This window comes from Cinclus cinclus, chromosome 19 (genome assembly GCF_963662255.1).
Source record: "Cinclus cinclus chromosome 19, bCinCin1.1, whole genome shotgun sequence".
Taxonomy (NCBI): domain Eukaryota; kingdom Metazoa; phylum Chordata; class Aves; order Passeriformes; family Cinclidae; genus Cinclus; species Cinclus cinclus.
This window is the reverse complement of record NC_085064.1, coordinates 9,854,946-9,876,654: the sequence shown is the minus strand read 5'-3', so window position 1 is coordinate 9,876,654 and position 21,709 is coordinate 9,854,946. Positions and strand designations below refer to the sequence as shown.

At 46.4% G+C, this 21,709-nt stretch overlaps 1 protein-coding gene across 4 annotated transcripts in view; it reads left to right on the top strand.

Moving 5' to 3' along the window:
- The window catches only part of PNPLA7 (patatin like phospholipase domain containing 7), a 125,679-nt gene that overhangs the window by 94,120 nt on the left and 9,850 nt on the right, over positions 1-21,709 (top strand). For all 4 annotated transcript variants that reach the window (XM_062505452.1, XM_062505454.1, XM_062505455.1 and 1 more), the window contains 7 exons: positions 2,414-2,570; positions 8,519-8,635; positions 12,562-12,631; positions 14,575-14,691; positions 16,608-16,756; positions 18,957-19,109; positions 21,145-21,252. In XM_062505452.1, coding sequence (XP_062361436.1) covers positions 2,414-2,570; positions 8,519-8,635; positions 12,562-12,631; positions 14,575-14,691; positions 16,608-16,756; positions 18,957-19,109; positions 21,145-21,252 — 871 coding nt within the window. The remainder of the gene's footprint in view (positions 1-2,413; positions 2,571-8,518; positions 8,636-12,561; positions 12,632-14,574; positions 14,692-16,607; positions 16,757-18,956; positions 19,110-21,144; positions 21,253-21,709) is intronic.

Sequence of the window (21,709 nt, the reverse complement as noted above, 5' to 3'; positions counted from 1 at the left end):
TTGGAGATCTGTGGCTGTCACATTAGTGGGATATTGGCAGGGACTCTTCTGGATGCACCAGGAGGGGATGACTTGCCAATAAAAGTAATAATGATCTTTTGTTATTCATGTAAAGGCATCATGCAGCAAAGTAGGAATGAATCCAGAGTGCTCACATCAAATCCCTTGTATTTATGGATGTGTGAATCAGGAGAAACAGTTAAAGGGAGGGAATCCAGTCTGAAGCTACTCATGGCCTGTTTAAAATTGTCCTCCAAGCCGGAAATGCTTTAAGGTACTTCTTGTGCTCTAAGAAAGGCACCTGATGTGGGCTGTCTGCAGAGAGCAGGAGGTGTAGGGAAAGGTCTGCTTCTTGCTGGAATATTGGGGCTGAGGCAGTGGGAAGTGCCAGGTATGAGCAGCAGAGTACAAAAATAGCTGCACTCTAAAAGCCTAAAAACAGTGGGCAAAATAAAAGTATAATTCCTTTAACTCAGGGCATCTTGTGGGAAGAAGCAGTAGAAGAGGGGAAGGGGAATTTAGAGAGGAAAGCTAAATGAGCCATTTTCTGCTCTTGGAGTGCAGCAGCACAGATCTGTCATTGAAGTCATTTACACCCCGTATAACCACGAACCTGTCCCAAAGCATTTCAGCAGCTGGAGGGGATTTATTTGGATGGAAAGAATGTGTTCAGCATAGCTTGGCCAGATGACACCTATGGTGGACTTGGCAGCTGTTAGCAAGTATTTATAGGATGTAAACAGCAAGGGGAAGGAGGATGGAAATAGAGCAAACTGTGGGGGACAGAAAATGGGATGAAAATAGGAAAAAGAAGATTTTTTTTTTTACTGCTTTATGGTCTAGACTGCAAAGCATCCATCCAGATGGGATGAACGAATCAAAAATGTTTCTTATTCACTGGACAAAGCATTTGAAAGCAGAGGCAGTAGCTTTGGACTGCTTGGAAGGGCAATTCACCTCCACAGTGTTCTGTGGTTCTGTAATGGTTCTGTGGGATGGACAGGGATCCCTCTGACACTAGGGGATAAAAGATCACATTTGATCAGATGTTCATAGGATCAGACCAAATGTTCCACCTCTGCTCTCTCATTTCTGATGGTGGGGAGCAGTGACTGCTTCAGAACCAAGTGTTTGTAGCAGTTAGCAGCTTCTGAGCCTCCTGAACACCAGCTTGTACCTTCATTTTCATGTTTAGTAGTCACTGGCAGCTTGGTACCTTTGCTTCATCCTTTCCACATTTAAATCCATTTGTGGTTTGACCTCTGCAGCATGTGGTAACAGTGGCTTCCCCAGTTTGTTCTCTACGTACACCTGTCTGCAAATTCTTTCCTTTCCATTAAAATCTCTGCACCGTGATATCATTGCTGGCCCTGCATGTTTCCCATCAGTCAGGATCTTCTCCAGTCAGTGATTTGAGTTTACTTTCTCCTCATGTGAAGTCCATCCCATATTCTGGTCACCTTTTGTGCTTGTCTCTGTCATTTCTTAGTTCTGTTCTTTTTTTTGGGTGAGCAGTCTGAGCTTGCTCACAGTTTTCCAAAGGCTGGCCCATCCTGGATGTGTGTTCTTACGTTTTCTGTTTTGTTCTGGTTTCTTTGATTTATCACTTGAAGTTGCACTGAACCTTAGGTTAATGTTTTTCAGGGAATATTCCCAGGGGTTCCCAAATCCATGTGAGCAGTGCTGGATAAGAACTGGTTGCTGCAGGGGCGTTGCAGCTTCTGTTTTCCTCTTGTCCCATCAGTACTGAGGTTCATCTGTTGTTTAGCACCTGACTCTATTGTTGCTCAGAATTCCTTCTGCAGTTCAAATCAAGGAATATGTTTACTTTCCTGAAGGAATTTGTGAATCCTCAAAAGTTGCCTCCTCATCTGCCCCTCTCCTGGGTTTGTGTGCAGGCTCAACCTCTGTCCTCTCATCACTGTTTGTCTCTGCTTGCTTTTGTTTCCACCTTCAAATTCATTATTAATCCATGTGGTGCCCCTTCCCAATACTCCAGGCTGGCTCAGTTTCTGTGGAGAATCACTGGGAAAGAAACTCATGGGCAGGACTCTGAATTCCAGCCTTTCCTGGGTGCTTTGGGGGGACCCCAGTAAATTCTGCTCCCTCTAATCCATGCTGACGTTCCCCTCGCCCATCCACCAGCTCAGCTTTTGGCTGCTTTCATCTCCCTGCTTTTCCCACTGATCCAGGCTGCGTGGTCGTGTTCCCTGGGATCCTCTGGGAGGATTCCTGCATTCATAATGTTTGTTCCTGGCACCGGGGCTTGTTTAGCAAGAGATTGGCAGCTCATCTGGCGCTGGCTCCGCTTCCTTAGAAGGCGCCATTCATCACCAGCCTTTGCACTCCTTCAATGACTCTTTGGATGACAGTGGTTGTTTTTTTTCCCCTTTCTCTCCCTCCCTGGGCACAGGGGCTGCTCCCAGGTGGGCGTTATCCGGGCCCTGATCGAGGCTGGGATTCCCGTGGACATGATCGGGGGCACGTCCATCGGCGCCTTCATGAGCGCCCTGTACGCCGAGGAGCGCAGCTACAACCAGATGAGGATCAAAGCTCGCCAGTGGGCCATGGTAAGCACTGGGAATGCTGACTTCCCTGCCATGGGAATGCTGAATTCCCTGCCATGGGAATGCTGAATTCGCTCCTTGGGAATGCTGACTTCCCTGCCATGGGAATGCTGAATTCCCTGCCATGGGAATGCTGAATTCGCTCCTTGGGAATGCTGAGTTCCCTGCCATGGGAATGCTGAATTCGCTCCTTGGGAATGCTGAGTTCCCTGCCATGGGAATGATGAATTCCTTCCCATGGGAATGCTGACTTCCCTGCCATGGGAATGCTGAATTCACTCCTCAGCTGGAGCAAGGCCCAGGAAGGTACAGCCTCCTGAATTTCAGTGTCTGTGCCACAGAGCAAGCCCTGCCTGGCAGTGATGGATCACCTGGAAAAGCTGCTCCATGTCCAAGGAGTCAGGAGGCAATTGCATGGCTTAGCTCTGCACAAATCCTGGTCACGCTGTCAAAGCACAGTGATGATGTTTCAGTGTGCTCACCTGTGGTTATCTTTGTTTTATCTTCTCTTTTATGTCCTGGGACCTGTTTCCTTTCCAGCTCTCAACAAATGTGTTTCTCTTTTGTGTTATTCTCTCTCTTTCTCACATGCTGTCATGTGTCAGTGGAACTGAATGACAGAGGTAATCCTTCTCTAAATAACTCCCAAGTGTGTCACTCCTGGTCCTGCCTGTGCATTCCACAGCACTGGAGCTCTGGGTCAGGAGAAATTCCTAACTTTCCATATTTTGTACAAAGCAGAACTTAGTTTCAAAGTTAACCCAAGTTTTATGAAGGTGGTTTTAAATAGTGACTTCAGTGGGTGAGTTTATTTATCATGGAATCAAAGATTGGTTTGGGTTGGAAGGGACCTTAGAGATACTTCATCCCACCCCCTGCCATGGGCAGGGACACCTCCCACTATCCCAGGGTGCTCCAAGCCCCATCCAGCCTGGCCTTGGTTTTATGTATTGTTGGGATGTTGGATGAAAACTGTCCCAGGTGTCACTGGTTCCGACTGACTGAAGGTGAGGTTATTTCTGAAATTTAATGGTTGCAAGTTTCTATTCTTCATTTCAAACCCACATTTTTCTGCAGATTTTCTTACTGAAAATGAAGTGACAGGGAATTTTATAACAGAGATTAAGAGTCTTAGGTCTTGGGTTTCAGAGGGAAATAGGACCCTGTCATTGGCACTGTTTATGTCTACCAAGGATCTTCCAATCTGCCATGGCTTTGCAACAAAAACTGTCTCTGGGAAGCTGGATTGTCTGAGGCACTGAAATCCAGATTGAGGCCCTGGGATGTTTGTGCTGTCCTGGTGGGCAGAACACTATGGGACAGATTCTCCTCCCCATCACTGCTTGCCAGAAGAATATGGATTTTATGCTTTTTATTTAAGAACTGCCTGTGCCTGGAGGGCTTGGGAAGCACCCAAAACATAAACTGTTTATGATCCAGAGCAGTTTGCTGGAATCACAAACCTGGGGGAGGCTCAGTATTAAAGACATAAAACCAACTGCACTGAATTGTGTCAGACATCCTTTTAACCTTGCTGTCTCTTTGCCACCTTGTGCCTCCAGGGCAGCATCTGGGTGGGTACTGATGCCTCCCTGCAGTGCTTTCCCAGCACTCTGGGGCTCTCTGCCCTCTCTCCCAGCTCTTGGTTAGGCTTCAGCCATGGAATTTTCCTCTGTGCATTTGTCCAGAGGATTCTCCTCTTGTTTGTCAGGTCTCCCCTGTGTAGGGCATGAGGCAGAGCTGGAGATGTTTCCTGGGCTTCTCAGGACTGTGTTCCCACTCTGGAGCTTGCCAGAGCTGGAATCACAGTCACTTTTATCAGAATAATAGAGGTGAAGACATTTAATCTGTTTATTAACTTTTGAGCACAAATTGCAAAAGCTCAGAGAATGTTTCACAAGGTAAGAGATAATTTTTGGCCTGGGGGTGTTTCAGGTGCCTTGAAACCTGCAAATAAGTAGTGGGAGAAAGTGATTGACCTCTGTTAGAACAAACATTTGATCTTAATAATGAGGAATGGATTTTCATGAGGACTTCCATGAGCGTTCTTGCAGGTCCATGTCCAACCCAGAAATTGTCTAAGGGTTTGAGGAGGACAAAAGCAAAGCCTGTTCTGTTTGAGGCTCCTCCCTCTGGTACCAGCATTGCCCAGGAATGGCTACAAACTGAAGAGAGCCATGAAATCCCTTCTCCAAGATCGCAATATGCAGAGAGTTTGGGGGATTAGAAATCTTTTATCAGTGGCTGTTCTGAGGTGTTGACTCTTGTATGGTGTTAATACTGAGCAGGGAGAGGGGAAAGGAGCCCCAGTGTGTGGAAAACAGCCAAGAGTTCTGCTGGGGATTCTTGGAAGATCTGCTTGAAGGGACTGACTGTGAGAGAGCTGAAATATCCCCCAGATAATCCCAAATTCCCATGTCCCAAATGGGACCTTCCCCGTTGTCCCCAGTGCAGGAGATGCCCCAGAAGCAGCCAGGCAGAAAGGCTGGAGCACTCCCTGCTCCAGGAGCTGCTGCTCCTGCTCCTCTGGAGCTGTGAGCTTGGAAATGTCTTCATTGGGATGGATTACTTAACTCTGAGCTTTTCTTATATATCTTTTTAATCCATCAGACTGAATGCTGTTTGTCCTGAATTTATTTCTCTTGTTGGTATTTTTAGAAATTGTTATCTCTCTAGCTGTACATTTGGTGCTGGGAAAAGGGATATTTTTATTGGGATGTGTTTTCTGCGCCTAATGAAGCAGCTTAGAAATAAATTACTCTTGTCAAAATACAGGGGGGAAAATGAAAATTTCCAGTCAGATTAGTTGCTATTTATTGTCTCTATGTGTCTTCTGTACCTCTGTTTAACCAGGAAAGCAAACAAGCCAAAGCTTCAATGTTTGCAGATTATTGGTTTTTTTAATTGGAGGATTAATATCTCAAAGGAGAAGTATTTCACAAAGATGGAGTATTCTTTGAAAGGAATATGGTTATGGGTGTGTGTGGGGCTAAAATGCTGCTCCTGATGGGAATGAGAGCTGGCTAGGTGGGACACTGCCATCATTTGCTGCCTAGCATTGTCTGGTGGCACTGACAGCTCAAATAAGTGTGAGGGTTCTGCCTCTGACCCTGTTCTATTTGTTCATTAGGAGATCCTGTGCTTTAATGAGCTGATCTGGCCAGAAATTAGTCCTGATTGTTTTTTTCCCCTATCATGCCAATTTTCATCGAGCCCTGAGTTATATTTTTGTTTTATTGATTTATTATCTTTTTCTGTGTGAATTCCTTTCCTTGTTTTATTGAAACTTTGTAAGTGAATGCTAAAAAGGCAATGCATGATCTTTTGAGTAGTTTAAAAAATAGTGGATCTGTTTGAAATTTTTCTTGTTGCATAAGTTTTCCCATAACCTTGGGGGCTTTTTATAGTCAGGAACATTAAAAAATCCTGGGATTATACTGGCTTTTCACACCAGTTTGCCACAATGCTGCATCAAAGAATAAAAGAGCCAGAGATGAAAATTCCTCTTGTCCATCATCACGTGCCTTTGCTCTTGTCCTTCTGCTCTGTGAGCAGAATCTTCTCCCTTGCTGAACTTTTTATACCCTAGGGTCACTTTAAAAAAAAAATATTTTGGGATTGAAGGTCTTTTTTAAAAAACAAGCTCATCTTGCAGCAGAGCTGTAGAAGTGAAAGTTCATGAGAAGTTAATGAAGAATTGGGAAGGAATTGTTCCCTGGGAGGGTGGGCAGGCCCTGGCACAGGGTGCCCAGAGCAGCTGTGGCTGCCCCTGGATCCCTGGCAGTGCCCAAGGCCAGGTTGGACACTGGGGCTTGGAGCAGCCTGGGACAGTGGGAGGTGTCCCTGCCCATGGCAGGGGTTGAAGGAGATGATTTTTAAAGTCCTTCCAACCCAAACAATTCCATGATTCCATGACCTGAAAGCCCTGAAAGCAAAGGTGGCTCAGGGCTGGGCTTCCCATCCTGATGGTGTCAGGGGATGAAACTCTTGGAGCTGCTGGAGTCGATCCCAGAGCTCCTGGTAGGAAGTGGAGCAGGAGGCAGAAGGCTCTGTCTGCTTCTGCAGAGGGTGATCTTTAAGTGAATTTATCTGGGCAACAGGAGGTGGTTGCAGCTATTCCTGGAAGGCTGAGGGAGGCTGTTGGCCATCAGCTTCAACTAAAGGGCATCTTCCACCTCTGAGGAATGAGGATATTAAGAAATAACTGTTAATTAGTAGTATTTTGTCCATGGGGCAAGATCACTGTCATGATGAGCAGAAATGTGGAGGGCTCAGCATTATAAATATCATTTGCAACAAGGGAAGCCCAGTGGCTGAGTGGGAGAGATTTTTCTTCAGTATTAAATAAAGGGCTCTTTGTAGATTCCTCTTCCCCTGATTTAATCATTCTGGAGAGACCTGATCCCTATTTTAGGTGCAGCACTAATTCCATCTCCTTCTGAAGCTGTGGGTAGCAGTCTATAGTTAGGTTGGCACAGTGTCCTCACCACATCAAACCCAGAGTGAGGATGTGAATGAAGCTGACGCTTCATCATTGGGTTTGTGCTCAGCCTTTTACATTCTCCCACATTTCCTGCTCCCATCCTTGTTCTTAATGATCTTTTTTTATCCTTGCACTCGTGTTCTCTAGGCACATTCCTGATAGAAGTCTGAAAGCAGCTGGACATGACAATGTAGGCTGATTCTGCTGCTCATTAAATCACTGCCAAAGTAAAGCCAAGGCCAGATGTTGTTCACATCTGCTTTAACAGCTGGCAGGTTTGAGGCTGTTCCATGTGTCTGTCTGGGAAGGCTGCCCTGATCCCTGAGAAGTTGTTTGTTAAATTACAGAGAACATATAGAGACAGAAAATACTTCATCTCATGGAAATATTTCATCCACTGAAACCCTATTTAATTTTAAAGGAATTGATTTGGTTTGATGGTCATCTTTTAAATTTTTACTATGGTGTAATATATTAAACATTGAATTTTGTTAATATTTATTAGGATTTGATAGCAGTAGCCTGGTTATGGACAAATACTATGGCCATAATGCCATAAAGTTTAGGGATTTTCATAATTTTATCATGTAAGTCAGTACATAGGTGTAATAACACTGTGGAATGGAGGAAAAAAAGGAATCCATGAAAGCTTAATTGCAGGATCTGTGTGTTAGAAGGGTTGGTATGCAGGGACCGTATAGTGCTTTTAGAAACCTGATGTGGTTTGGTTTCCCTTGCTGCTGCTGAGAATTTGTAGCAGTTAAATGCTGCATCCATAACATGTCCCAGTCACGGACTTTGGAAATGACAAATAATGGTCCCTACTCCATAGAAAGTGTTTAAAGCTCTATAACATGTGCTTGACTGAACCCTGTTGGAGTCCCAGAGAATCCCAGACATGATTTTCTAAGTGCTTCCACTGAGGCAGAGAAAAGCTTTAAGTCTGGGAGAAAAATTAGATGTGATCCCCAAATGAGAAGAGATGGATGAAGCAATTCCTCTGCCATGGATTTATGGTTTCCTTCCCACACCACTGAACAACACAGGTGCTGTGGGAAGGATAGTGAAGAGGAAGACAACTCAGAACATCTCTTTTTAATTAAAAAAATGCAAAGGATGGAGCTGCACCACCCATGGCCTTGTGCAGAGGCTGAGCCTGTGCTGGACATGCTGCTCTGGAGCTCTCTGGGGCACAGGGGAAACAATGCTCATTCTTGCAGAGCTTTATTGCAGGGCTTGCTTCTGCTCTGGGGTTTACTAAATGTAAATCTACCACACAAGGAGCTCCTAGTTGTAGATTTTGCAGTTGTATTTCTGTCTCCTCAACACTTTCTGCACTTGTGATGCTTCCAGCATGTCGGCTCTGAACTCTGGAATGTGATGTCTCTGGAATTGCAGCCTTAATGCACATATTCCTATGGATTCTGGCCTGTATTTACCTTTGAAATACCTTTTTTTTTCTTTTTAGGTTATGAATTCGGTGTTTAAGACTATTCTGGACTTGACATACCCAATAACCTCTATGTTTTCTGGAGCAGCTTTTAACAACAGCATCAACAACATCTTCAAAGATAAGCAGATAGAGGTAGGTTGTTTATTCACCTTATGCATAGGAAATTGTCTCTGTGCTCTGTTGGAGCAGAAATAGCTTTTTTCCATTCTAATATGGAAATCTGAAGCTGTTGGGTGACTGAACACGTGGTAAAACTGTGAATGTGGTGGTCCATGGCTGCAGGAAGGAGCCTGTTCTTTTTGGTGCATTTTGAAAACACAAATTGTAGATTATTTGTGGCTATTTCAGTTTGACAAAAAGATCTCATTGTCTGAGAGAAGAAGTGAAAATTGTGACACTGAAGAAGAGCAGCTTAGACTGCTTCATCATTATTTTTCTGCAAATTGGGTCTCAGAGACCCTCAGGGCACACCAGAGAAGGGCTTGAATTGGGTTGTGATAGGTTTGGCTTTTTGAATTTTAGTTTTGAAGCTGAAGTGAGTTTTTCTGAGCAACCTCCTGAAATCTGCAATAATGGCAGAGTCCTTTGTGTCCTGGTTTGCACTTGGTGACCTTTTTGTAGTTGCTGGGTGTTGTGTGTTCCACCTGAACCAAGAGCCACCTTTGGAATCCACCTCTCCCCTGTCCCTCAGCAGCAGCAGATTGTAAAGCACATTATCAGTGTTTGTCTTCCCACATTACCCAGCTCAGAGAATGTTTGGTTAGCCTTGGAATTTCACCTGATTTGCAATTTTAACTAAATTATTCCTGTGTTTGCATCCTTGTGATGAAAGATCATGTAGCAAATTAACACTGTATATACTTTAAATATATTTGGTAAAAATAATCCAAAACATTCCCTACCTAAATGCAAGTATGAAAGCAAGTGATTAATCATCATGTGGCTTAAAATAGCAGTTTGCTGTGCAGAGGGGATGGTGCTGGAGACAAGAGGGTTTTAGAGAATCCTGGAATCATTGAGGTTGGAAAAAACCTCAGATCCCTGAGTCAAACAATTCCCTCAGCAGTGACAAGGCCACCACTGACCCCTGTCCCCAGGTGCCACATCCACACAGATTTTGAGCACTTCCAGGGATGATGACCCCACCACTTCCCTGGACAGCTGTTCCAATGCCTGACCACCCTTTCCATGATGAAATTTTTCCTGCTATCCAACCTAAACCTCCCCTGATGCAGCTTGAGGCTGTTTCTGTCTGTGCCTACTTTGGATTCCAGCAGTTCATTGTACTTCCTTTTTAAGATGCAGCAGATTCCTTCCTTAGGAATTTCAACAGCTGTAGTTGCATATTCTGGTCTTCCCTTGCAGTCACAGGAAGGTTTTGTGCAAGAGAAATCCAGTCCTGAGGCATCCAGCAGCATCATCTCTGTGCACGTGTGCTGACCATCACAACCCCTCAGTCCATGCCCAGGGTTTCCTCATGTGGGAAGAATTCCTTCAGATAAATAGGGAAAAATGTTGTATAGCTCAGCCAGGAAAGAGGGAGTTGCTCCTTCATTGCAATTCCCACTCTCAGTGTGGGGTAACCAGTCCTGGAACTGGGAGCTGCCCCAGGGTAAAGGGAGACTGAGAAAGTAACAAGAGCTGAGCCAGGAACCTTAAAAAAGTATTTTCTCAAAGCATTTAGAGCATCCAAACTGCAAACATTCATCTTTTCTCCCTAGCTGGGGTGGTTTTGGCTGGGTAGCAATGATTTCTACCTGGAAATTCCTATCAATAAAAATTAATTACAGCCTTACAAGCAGAGGTTGTGTTTGGGTTATGCTTGGCCACAACTGCTCCTTCCTGAGAGGATCTGCAGTGATCCAAGGAAAACCTGAGAACATCCTGATGAAGGGGCTGATCCTCATGGCTCTAGAAAAGTTGAAAATTTAGAAGCTCTGGGGCAGATCCTCCTTTTGTGAAGTGTGTGGCTGTGAGGTGACACCCCTGTGCTTCCCACACGAGTCCTCACCCCTCTCCCACGTGGGAGGCAGAGCAGGAGCTCCTTACGTTGAGCTGTTATTTCTGACACTGAAAGGGAGGTTTCCATTTTCTCTGAAATTTGCTCTCTGCCAACCCTTGTAACGTGGGTGTCTCCTGATTCCCAGCAGTGCTGCTCGTGTGGGGGCCCTGGTGACAAAAACCCCGTCACTGCTTCCAGCCACAGGCACTTCCCAAGCTGGGATCATCCACGTGAGACCCTCAGGGAGCACACCCACACCCTGGATGGAGCCCTTGGACACAGAAACCCAGGCCAGGGGCTTGAAGGAAATTTCTCAAGAAATAGAGCTATTTTCCTCTTGCATTTCCCATCCTTCTATGAGAAAATCAGCCTCTGAAATTTTTATTCTCCATTCCAGAATTCTCATCCCCATGCCAAAATGCCCTTGTAAATCATCTCAGCTGGGGGTTCGGGTGTGAGGAATTAGACAAGACTTTTATTAAGTCCTGTTTCAGACTTGAATGATGTTCTGCTCCAAAATCAGTGGAACAGTCCCTGAGCAGTGAGATTTTATTGCAGCGTAGGAGGGCTTGGGTTAGTTTACTTTGTGCAGGTGGCTTGCAGGAACATGAAAGGTGTCAGAGAGGCTTCTTTTGCCATTCCCCTATTTTTGTTTAATATGTGGTTGATGCACTGAGAACTGCAATCCCCAGAATATCTTCAGCATGGATAGGCACCCTAATTCTCTTTATTCATCCACTTTACTCTGGCATTTACACTGGGGTTGTGATACTGGTGCAATGCCTGTGAGCCCTCCCCAGGTCCCACCAGATTTGCAGTGCTGCTGAACAGATTAAACTCACCAGAAAAAAAACCTGCTTCTTGGTAGTGCAGAATTTCAGGTTGAACAGCACAGAAACCACACCAGGAGTTGCAACCTGACCAGTGATGGAAGGCTTCCAGCTCAGTGGTCCTGGAGTCCAAACCTGTGTTTGGTCTGAGCTTAGGGCCCATTAAAGCTGTGCTGGACAAGGCCCAGACACCTTGTCCAGTGAACAAAGGCTGCTTGGGAGGGCAGGTTTTCCTCTTCAGCCTTGATTCAAGTTTTCTGATTGACAGAGCAGCATCAGCTGTTCCCTGGGCACAAGGTCAGTTTACTCAGACAAGTCCTCCTGCTTCCCCTTGGCAGCTACCATTTCACCAGGCACCATGGAAACTTTCCAAAACTGTCCTCTGTCCAGCAGAGCCCTGCACACTTGGCAGGTCACCTTGCCCTTTGCTTTTTCCAGCTGGTGGGAGGTGAGACAGAGCTGAAACCAGAGGGAGAACTTCCCCTGCCAGGAGCAGGGCTAGCTGGTTTTATTTCCATTGAATAAACTCTCAAAGCTCTTGGTTTAGCCATTCTTTTTGTGTCTTGCCCTCCTTCTGTTCCACACTCCCAATATTGTGTTATCCTGCAGGATCTCAGGCAACCCCTAGAATGTTCTTGGAGGTCTGCCTTGCAGGGTCCTTTGTTCCTGTAGCCAGCACTCCAGAGTTTGGTGTTGTCCTCTTTGATTCCAGAAAATGTTGGGTCTGCATTTCCTGCTGAAGTGATGACCCCTGGCTCCATCCCCAGGAGCTACAAATTGACCATTGCTCAGTCAAGAGGCCATGGATCATGTTCTTTATGTCCTCCAGCATTAAACAGCCTCAGGATCCCTTGGGATGGGAGTGACCATCAGACTCCTTCCCTTCACCTGAAATTAAAATAAAGACACCTTGCAGAAGGTGACTCCAGTTTGTGTGAGGAGCTCTCTGTGCTGCCTCTGCACACTGCTGGAACAAGGGGTTCTTGCTACTGCAAAAAGGAAATGAGGATTCTTGTCTGCCTTGGTTCTGAATGAATTGTTTGCATGGGAGACAAATATAGGAAGTTAAATGCAGGACTGAGGGTTTTTGCTCCATCCATTCAAGTGTGTGTCTGTAGCTCTGTCTGCTAAGGCCCAGAGGTTGTTGCTCTGCTGCATGTCAGGCACAGGGTTGTAGTCAAGTGCAAAGTCACAGATTTAGTAAAATTGGGATTCTTCTGTTGCAGGATCTGTGGATTCCTTACTTCACCATCACCACTGACATCACTGCCTCGGCCATGAGGGTGCACAGGGATGGTGAGTATGGGCATGGCCTCTCCAGACCTTAAATCACCATGGGAGACTTCAGGGGCACCCCTTATTCTTGGAATCTGTCTCACCTTTGAAATTTGTGTTTCCTTTTGTTTCTCCTTTCTCTGCTACTTGCTCATCACCAAACTGTGGTTGCATACAGATAACAAGGGACAGGGCTGCTAGGAAGGAATTAAAGTAGATGCTGCATTCACTGTTTGAGGAGAAAATGGGTCCGTGGGCACCTTTCTGTATCCTTGAAGCATCCTTAAAGTGAAGTGCAGGTGTTTTAGCCATAAATCAAACTTAAAGCAACTGAAACCTTTGACAATTCAAATTCCTCTAAATGAAGCTGTCTTCCCCCAGAGCAGGCTCTGCCTGAAGCAGGGGCTGAGTTAGATGTCATTTGTCGTCGGTCCTTTCTGTTTCTCACTGAGTGAAGAGGAGAGGAGGATCTGAGGTGCCTGGGATGTGTCCCTGCCTTTGCCTTTTGTCAGTCTGGGGTAACAGGGCAGTGACTCAGCCTGCAGGGGAGGCCTCCAGGTGCCCCAGATATTCCTGGGGGGAGCTGCAGCCTTTGCTGCCACATCTCTGATGTTTGTCCTTGGAGTTGGCACAGGTCACACTGGTCCATTCCTGCCATTCCAGGGGGGTTATGGAGCTGCTGAAGGACTCTGGGCTTTGATCAGAGCAGCTAAAACAAGCAGAAAAAGGATTAACCCTTCTCAGAGGTTTTGTATTCCCATTCCACAGCAGGTTAAGCCAGTTGAGGTCAGGAAACTCAGTCCAGCCACCTGCTTGTCCCCATGGAAGTTTAATGTAAGGATAGGAATCAGCTGGAGAATGGTTACGGGTGTCTCCACTGAATGAAGATAAATTAAGTTCCCAGCTGCTGCCATTTCCCATCTTGGTTTGGTCTGTGAGGTGTAACAGGCGTCAGCAGTTTCCTTGGGTGGAAGTTCCACTAAAACTATTAATAATAACCCCAAATGTGCCAGTATTAACCTGTGCTAACAGCAGGAATGCTGGGGTTGTAATTAGAAACAGAGCTGTTATCTGTTTTTAAAAGAAAACAAAAAAAAAAAAAAAGAATCAATTCCCAGGGAATTTGCTGGGAACTGTTGCTGTTAGAAGCACCAAGCAGCTAATTACTGAGCAGTGAGTTAACACTTCAAGGCTCACTTATTCCTGGTATTTTAAAGATTCACTTCTCTGACAAGCCTCTTGGCCTGTGGAAATGCAGTGTCTTCCCAATTTGGTTGATGCAAATGTTAAGAGAAAAATCAGTGTGTAAGAGCCTTAAAGCAGAATGTTTTACAGGAAACAGGGCCAATCAGTTTCTACTTGACTAAACTTTGATTCTAACAGCTTCAAGGATGATAACTGTTCCTTACAGCACCAACAGAAATGGCCCAGGAGAAGATAATGATCCCCACCAGGCATTTGCAGTGGTTTTACAAGAGAAAACGTTTGCTTGTTGAAGAGTAGGGAAAATAGAATTTTTGTGGGTTCTACAGCTTGTGTTTTTCAGGTTAAGGTCCTGCTAAAAGTTAGGAGTTTGCGGATCTCTGTAGAACGAGGTGACTTCAGCTGCACTTGTTCTGTCAATCCCTCTGTCCTCAGGAGAAACCTTTTCTTTCCCTCCTCAGCCCCACCTCCACAAAACCCTGGTGCTCCCTGCATTGGGAATATGCTGAGATCTCACAGAAGGCAGTAAATATGAGGAATGGGCTTAAAATCAAGGGTCCTGGGGCTATTGCCTGATGTCTGCATAACCTTTGTTTTATCCTAGCCAGGATTATGATACAGAAAATAATAAACTGTTTTAATAACTTCCTCACAGTGTTCTGAGGAAAGCCTCTATCTCTTGATTATCTTAATGAGTGCAGAAGGCTCCCCCCTGCGTGGCAGTAATTAATGCTGGGTGATTAATGCTGCTCTCCCTGCAGGCTCCCTGTGGAGGTACGTCCGTGCCAGCATGTCCCTCTCGGGGTACATGCCTCCCCTGTGTGACCCCAAGGATGGCCATCTCCTCATGGATGGGGGCTACATCAACAACCTGCCAGGTAGGAGCACAGCTCATGGGGGAAGAAATTCCCAGAACTGCCCATCAAACAGTCTGCAAGCCTCGGGCCTCTTGTTTTATCCCTAAAACACAGAGAATCTCAGAGACACCTTTAACCTCATGCTGGTTACCTGGAGTCCTTGCTCTCAGTTTCCTGGGTGTTCCCTTTATTTTGGCTTTATTAACACTGTTTTTTATGAAGTATTTCCTGATGGCCAAATTCTGAGTATACAACTCCCAGCTAAGTCTGAATTATTTTAGTGCTTGCTGAAGGAAGGGAGGAGAAGTCAAACCACAGACATACAATCTACCTTGGAGTTTCTCTTCAATCAGTTAATTAAGAAATAATTCTGAGAGAGCAACAGCATTTGATCAGGCTGGTGTCACCTGGCGCATGTGGCAGTGGGGGAATCATAGGGCCATGAAGGAGGGATGTGGGGTGTGGGATGAGGTCTGAACCCCCCAGCAGGGTGCAGGGTGTGAACTGGCCACGTTTGGGATGTGTTTTGTGTCGGGTTTCGCTGCAGTCACGAGGGTGGGTGGCTCAGGGGATGCTGAGGCAGCAGAGCCCTGCAGCGTCACTGCAGTTTGTGACTGTGCTCAGGTAAAGCGGGAGGAACCTCAGGCAGAGACTCCCCACCTGAGCAACCCAAGTCATTTACATCTTCCTGTCACACCCTGACTTCATTTTTCCATCAGGCTGTGTTTACCTAAAACCCAGAAACAGGAATAGTACAAAATAGATCCCCCAAATCTGGCATTCTCTGTGCTTGTAAGCAAGCATTGTGCATTGCAAACCAAAGCACCTCTTGCATCTCCACAGCTGGAGAGGACAAAGAGCAGATCCAGGTGAGACTGGATGGGAAACACAATAGACTGAACGAGCCCAGGAGTATAAATCCAAGTTACAGAACAGATCTGATTTAAAGAAGTGTCTAAATTAAGCTCCTAAATTGGCTCTTCAGAGCTGTGGTTTTCCTACGCAAAACTATTCTGGAAACTGCAACTATGTTGGACTCTGGGGGTGGGAAAGAAATATAAATGCATTCTGTGAGGTTCATGTCCTTCTCTTCCCTCCCTTGGTGCTTCCCTAAATCCTCACCCATATCCAAAGAGTGCAGCTCATCCTTTTACTGACCTTCAAGTAGGAAGTGTTGCCTCATTTCTCTCCCACTTTCAGATATGAATCTTTCTCTTGGAGCCCAGAGCTGTTCTCAGGCTGCCATCCAGCCTCCTGTCACTGGCAGGTCCTTGTCCTGCTCCTCCCATTGTCGCCTTCTCCCTGCAGCACTGGCACTGCTGCGTGCTCTCTCTAAGGCATGGCCACTTGTTCTCTCTGCAGGTCCCCCATTAATTTTTTTAGAATTAATGTGGGTTTGATGTGCTCTATCCCATTATACCCAGTGTGGTGTCACTGCCCTGGTGCTGTGTTCCCTGTCCCCTGCTGCCTCACAGGGCTTCTGGGGACCACAGGGAGGGTCAGGTCATCCCACTGATTGGGGGCAAAACATCCCCTGTCACTGATGTCCTGCAGCAGTGGGGGGGTCACCCTGGGGTCACTCAGGGCTTGGTTGGCACAGGATTTGGGATCCCTCCTTCCCTATGGAGCCTCCCTGAGTGGCACCGGTCTGGGCAGAGCTGCTGCTGGGTTCATAGGGAATCACAGAATTGTTTAGGCTAAAGATTCCTCTCTAAGACTGTGGCCGACCATTCCCCAGCTCTAGCCCATGTCCCCAAGTGCCACATCCACCTGGCTTTTGGATCCCTGCAGGGATGGGCACTGGTGGTCACTTCTGTCCTGTTGCTCGCTGGTGGTAGGTGCAGCCTCAGGTCACACCTGAGCCATACAGATCTGTACCTGCACCTGGGAGCAGCAGCAGGGAGGGCAGAGGGGCTCTGACATCTCCTGTCCCCCAGCTGACGTGGCCAGGTCCATGGGGGCCAAGGTGGTGATCGCCATCGATGTGGGCAGCCGGGACGAGACCGACCTCACCAACTACGGCGACTGCCTGTCCGGCTGGTGGCTGCTCTGGAAGAGGTGGAACCCCCTGGCTGAGAAAGTCAAGGTACTGAGGACTAGACTGCAATGGCAGCTCGTTTTCCAGAGCAGTGGGAAGATTCCCTCTGTTACTCAGGGAGCAAGTCTGTGCCAGATTTGTTGTTTCACTAGATTTGAGTTCTTGTTCAGAGAACAGGGCAGTGCCCTCACACCACAGGGAAGGCAGTGATGTGGGAAGGGCCTGGCAGAATTCTTAGAGCAAAGAAACCTTTTCTTGGAGCTGCATACATTCTGATAAAGTCCAAATTAATTAATTTTACCCATAAAAGTAGTAAATCTGTTCAGTTCACGTTCTGTCCTGTATGTGTCTGAACTGCTGGTTTGGGGAGATCTTAGCACTTGGCAGTAATAAATAAAACTGATAAACATGGGTCTGCAGAGCATAATTTTATTAGTATTATTATTTTCCTCTTTGTTGCATGTGGTCAGGCCAACTCTGTTCCTTATTCTGCATTTCCTAAATTGCCTGGCTCTACAGCTGTCCCCCAAGTGAATATTGAATTTAATTTGATTTTTTTTCTTCACAATTGCATTCCCCAGTTGGAACTGGTCTCAGCAGTACCCAGTGAAATATTCCAACTGCCTAAATGGCAGTAGGCACCCATGGAAACACAGAATTCTGTCTGTACACAACAAAACAGTTTTTTTTTTTTTGGTGTTTACTGATAGTGATGAAACACTGGCTAAAGAGAGGGCTGGTAAAGTTTCCATCTGTGGAGATGGTCAAAACTCAGCTGGACATGGTCTTGGACAAGCTGCCCCAGCTGACCCTGCCTGGGCGGGAGGGATGGACTGAATGATCTCAAGGGGTCCCTGTCCACCTCAGCCATTCTGCAAAATCTCTGCCCTGACACTGAACAGATCAGTGAATCATGGAATTACAGACTGGCTTGGGTTGGAAGGGACCTTTAAGCTCATTCAGTTCCACCCCAAGGCTCCAAGCCCTGTCCAACATGGCCTTGAACACTTGCAGGGATGGGGCATCACTGATTTCTGCCTTGAAGGATCACTGTGCCCCTCACCCCAGCACAGATCTTTAAGTTATATATATATATATTTCACTATATCCTGGGATGAAAGTCTTGGTTCCTTGTTTCACTCATCCCTGCCTGCCCACACTGGGACACAGCTGGAGGTGCTGCTGTGCAAGGGCATCACCAAGTTCCTGTGTGCCAGCTCATGTGACCACACAGAGCACATTCTGAAATTCACTTGGAGGAACTGTCTTGATTTGAAAGACAGGTGTCTGCTAAGAAAGGCAGGAGCCTCTCTTGAAATGGAAAATGTAAACCCCCCCTCCCTCCAAATTATGATAATTTTGAAATTAAGGGGCTCTCAGGCAAAGATACAGGAACAGGAATAACAGTTCTTTCTTTACTAAGAAAATTAAAGTAGAAATACAGTCTTAAGAAAACAACACCCCCCCACCCCCCCAAAAAAAGCCTAAAACACTGAGAGAATCCAACCTGACACCCCGTCAGTCAGTCAGGGTTTTGGTAGCAGTCCAATTAAATAGTGGCTGCAGTCCTCCTGCAGTGACAGATGTGGTTCTGTTGGAGCAATGATCCTGTAGAAGGTGCAGTTTTCCTCTGAAGGTCCAGTGATGCTGTAGAAGGGTCTGTTTTTCCTCTGGGATCCAGTGGAAAAAAGGCTGCTCTGATGTTCCAAATCTCAGATTTTATCTAGGTAGGAAATGCTTGGCTCCTCCCCCTGGGTGGATCATCTCCCAATGGGATGATGGAATTTTATCAGTCGGGACTCAATGGCCCATTAACAGGAGATACCTCCTGGAGGAAGATAAAGAAAAAGATGAGGAAAAAATACAAAAAGAGCAAGAAAAAGATAAAGAGCACTGCCCCAGCTTGTTTTTGCACATGGCGCATTAACAGGTGATTTCTCCCACATAGAAAAGGATTGCTGCCTCACCTGGTTTTTAACAGATGGCCCATTAACAGGAGATATCTCCCACTGAGATAAGGCTCACTGCCCCAGCTGATTTAACAGATGGTGATAGAATCCATACTTCTGGTCACATCCTGTATTGCAGCCTAAGACATTATCCACCCTTTATTCTATTACCATCTTCATCATACCCGAATCAGTACCTTCTTTAAACTCTACAGTGAAACCTTCCACACAATTCTCACTTAAGATTAGGTTATTGCAACCTAGACAGGAGCTGACTTTGTGCCTGGTGTGCTGGGCAGGTGCTGAACATGGCCGAGATCCAGACGCGCCTGGCCTACGTGTGCTGCGTGCGGCAGCTGGAGATGGTGAAGAACAGCGACTACTGCGAGTACATCCGGCCCCCCATCGACCGCTACGGCACCCTGGACTTCGGCAAATTCGATGAGATCTGTGTAAGTGCCTCCCCAGGCCCCCCAGCTCTGCTCCTCACAGCTCTGCTGCTGCTAATTAGTGCTGCAGCCGCTGCAGAGTGAGAGGAGCTGGCTGGCACAGAGTGAATAATTGACACTCAGTAATGCTGTGGAATGATATCCCAGCCAGGAGATTGGATTAGCAGCAGGAATTGAGTTAGTAATCTTGATTCTATAATGATCTGTGAAGGGATCGGTTGCCTCGATCTGTTTTGTGGCTGTTGGAGCTCGGTGACAGCTCGTGGATGTCTGAGCTGCTCTGGGCACTTGGGGGTTGGTGTTGTTGTATGGGGGGGTTTGTCCTCACTTTCCCCTGCTCTTGGAGATTGTTGTAGCATGAAAGATTTGCAGAAATCTGTCAGGGAGCTCTTGAATCCTGGTAATGGAGGGAAATGTGAAAATAACTGGTTCTGCTGATGTTTTAATACTTCAGTGAATAAAACATCATCCACAATTCCTCTGCACCCCTCAGGGGGTCAGGAAATGGCACCAGTGTCAGGAAAAGTGGTGCTGCCAGGCCTCACATCACTGGTATTGGGTTGAGTTTGTTTGTGTCAGAACCCAGCATGGGCAGAGCTGGCTCCAGGTGTGCCAGGAATTGTTCTGGTGACATAATCCAGTATTCACAGCAGAAACGTTCCTTCCTAGGCAGGGCAGCAAAAGCAATTCTGGCTCAGTGTCTCCTGTGAAGAAAGTGATTTTACTGTCTCCTTCCATTCTTTACCTGTTCTAGCCATGCAGGAGTCCATGTCCAGATATTCCTGCAGAGTTTTGCTTCTCTCCCAGTCTGGAAAACCACCACTCCTTCCTGAAGTCAACCTCCATTACATTTTAGTGAGAAGCTGTGATGCTCCTCAACCTGCAGATGGATCTCTCTGGTCCTGGCTTAACAAACACTGACCAACCCCAGGAACACAGTTTAGTCCTGCAGGTTCTCATCTGAGAGACCTCCTTAGGACACACAGCAGCTATTCCAAACCACCCAGTGGTTTGGGATTTCCCCAGTGTAAATGTTTTCTTTGGGATATTTGGTGTTTCTCGGTTTCTGTGCAAACACTGCTGTCTGCCTGTGGATCTAGGACTTTGCTGATAAATAATTCTTTGTTCTTTGCCAGCTGGAGAGCCCTGGCTGATTTGAAAACCTTGACAGACGGGTATGGTAGTTCATCACAGGAACAGACCATGGGCTGTCACATCCCTGCTCTGTTCTAATGTGCTGCTGTTAAAGAGATGTCAAGGCACCAGGCAATTTTTGTCTCTGCAATGAAACCTGAGAGAAGGGCAGTTCCTCAAAAGTGTCACTGTCTGTGAGCAGGTTCTTGGCATGAGGCACTGCAGGGATGGAGGGGCAGCACCTCCTGGATCCCCATTCCCTGCAGCATAGCTCAGTAACTTCTGTCCACAGGGAAGCTTTAAACTGTGCTGACCTCAAAGACAAGGACAATCCAGGCATTCCTTTATCCTTAGGGGCTGGGAAGTAGTGGTGTGTGGATTTTACAGGAAATAGAAATGGGCACCAGCATTTTCCAAGGAGCTGAAATCTCTTCATGTCAAACCCCTCCCATGAGCAGCCCCAGAGCAGTGGTGGCTGTGGGTCAGTTCCTGAAGCTCAGTTTCTTGTGGTTATTTTGGGTCAGCCTGACCCTACCAGTGGCAGAGCTGTCAGCTCCTTTTTCTCCCCTTAATCACCCCCACCCTGGGCTGGGATAGATTGTGAGAAATGAATTCCAGCCCCTGTATCTCCCATGCTCTGAACCCTCATCCAAAAAACTAGAGGAGAGACAACACCAGAGGTTTAGTGCTGCTGCCAGAACCAGGGCTGGAGACGAGATCCAGGGCTCTGAAAACCTGTTGCTCTGCCCTTCACATTTGATTTTTCAACATCATTTCTTACTGTGTTCTGAGAAAAAAAGAGTAAAACTTTGAGCAATGGGTCTGTTTTTTCCAGTTGTTTCCATGCTAATGGCAGTTATTAATAACTTTTTTCTTCCTGATTACTTTTTTTTTCTTTTTTCAGGAAGTAGGATACCAGCATGGGAAAACCGTATTTAATGTGTGGTGCAGGAGTGGAGTCCTTGACAAGATGCTGAAGGACAGACAAGAGACCTGCAAATCCAAAACTGATGTAAGGGCTCAGGGAAATGCTCTGAGCTGCTCAGGGCTGGCACAGGGGATGGTGACTGCCCTGAGGTTGGTTCACAGCTCAGTGCTCTGGATTTCTTTTCTGGCGGGGGAGTTCCAGTTGGTTTTAAGAAGCAGTTACCAACTCTTTGAGGAATTTGGATAATACAAGGGTTCACTGTCCTTCCTTGCCTTTGAATCCCTCTGATTTGAAACTCAAGTGCTACAAAAGCTTCATGTTCTACCCAGTAATTCTTTTTTATCTTTTAGAGAGAGGGAAATGAGCAGTAATTTTTTAAGGGATGGCCAGAATGAATCATAACTGTCATGAGCCTCACAGGGGGAAGTCAAGTGAGGTGAGAGATGACACTGAGGATTTGGAGCTCTCCAGGGGTGGGTGGCAGAGCACTTTGGCTTGGAGATAGGGAGAGGATGGATGGCAAGATGGACACTGGCCCGGG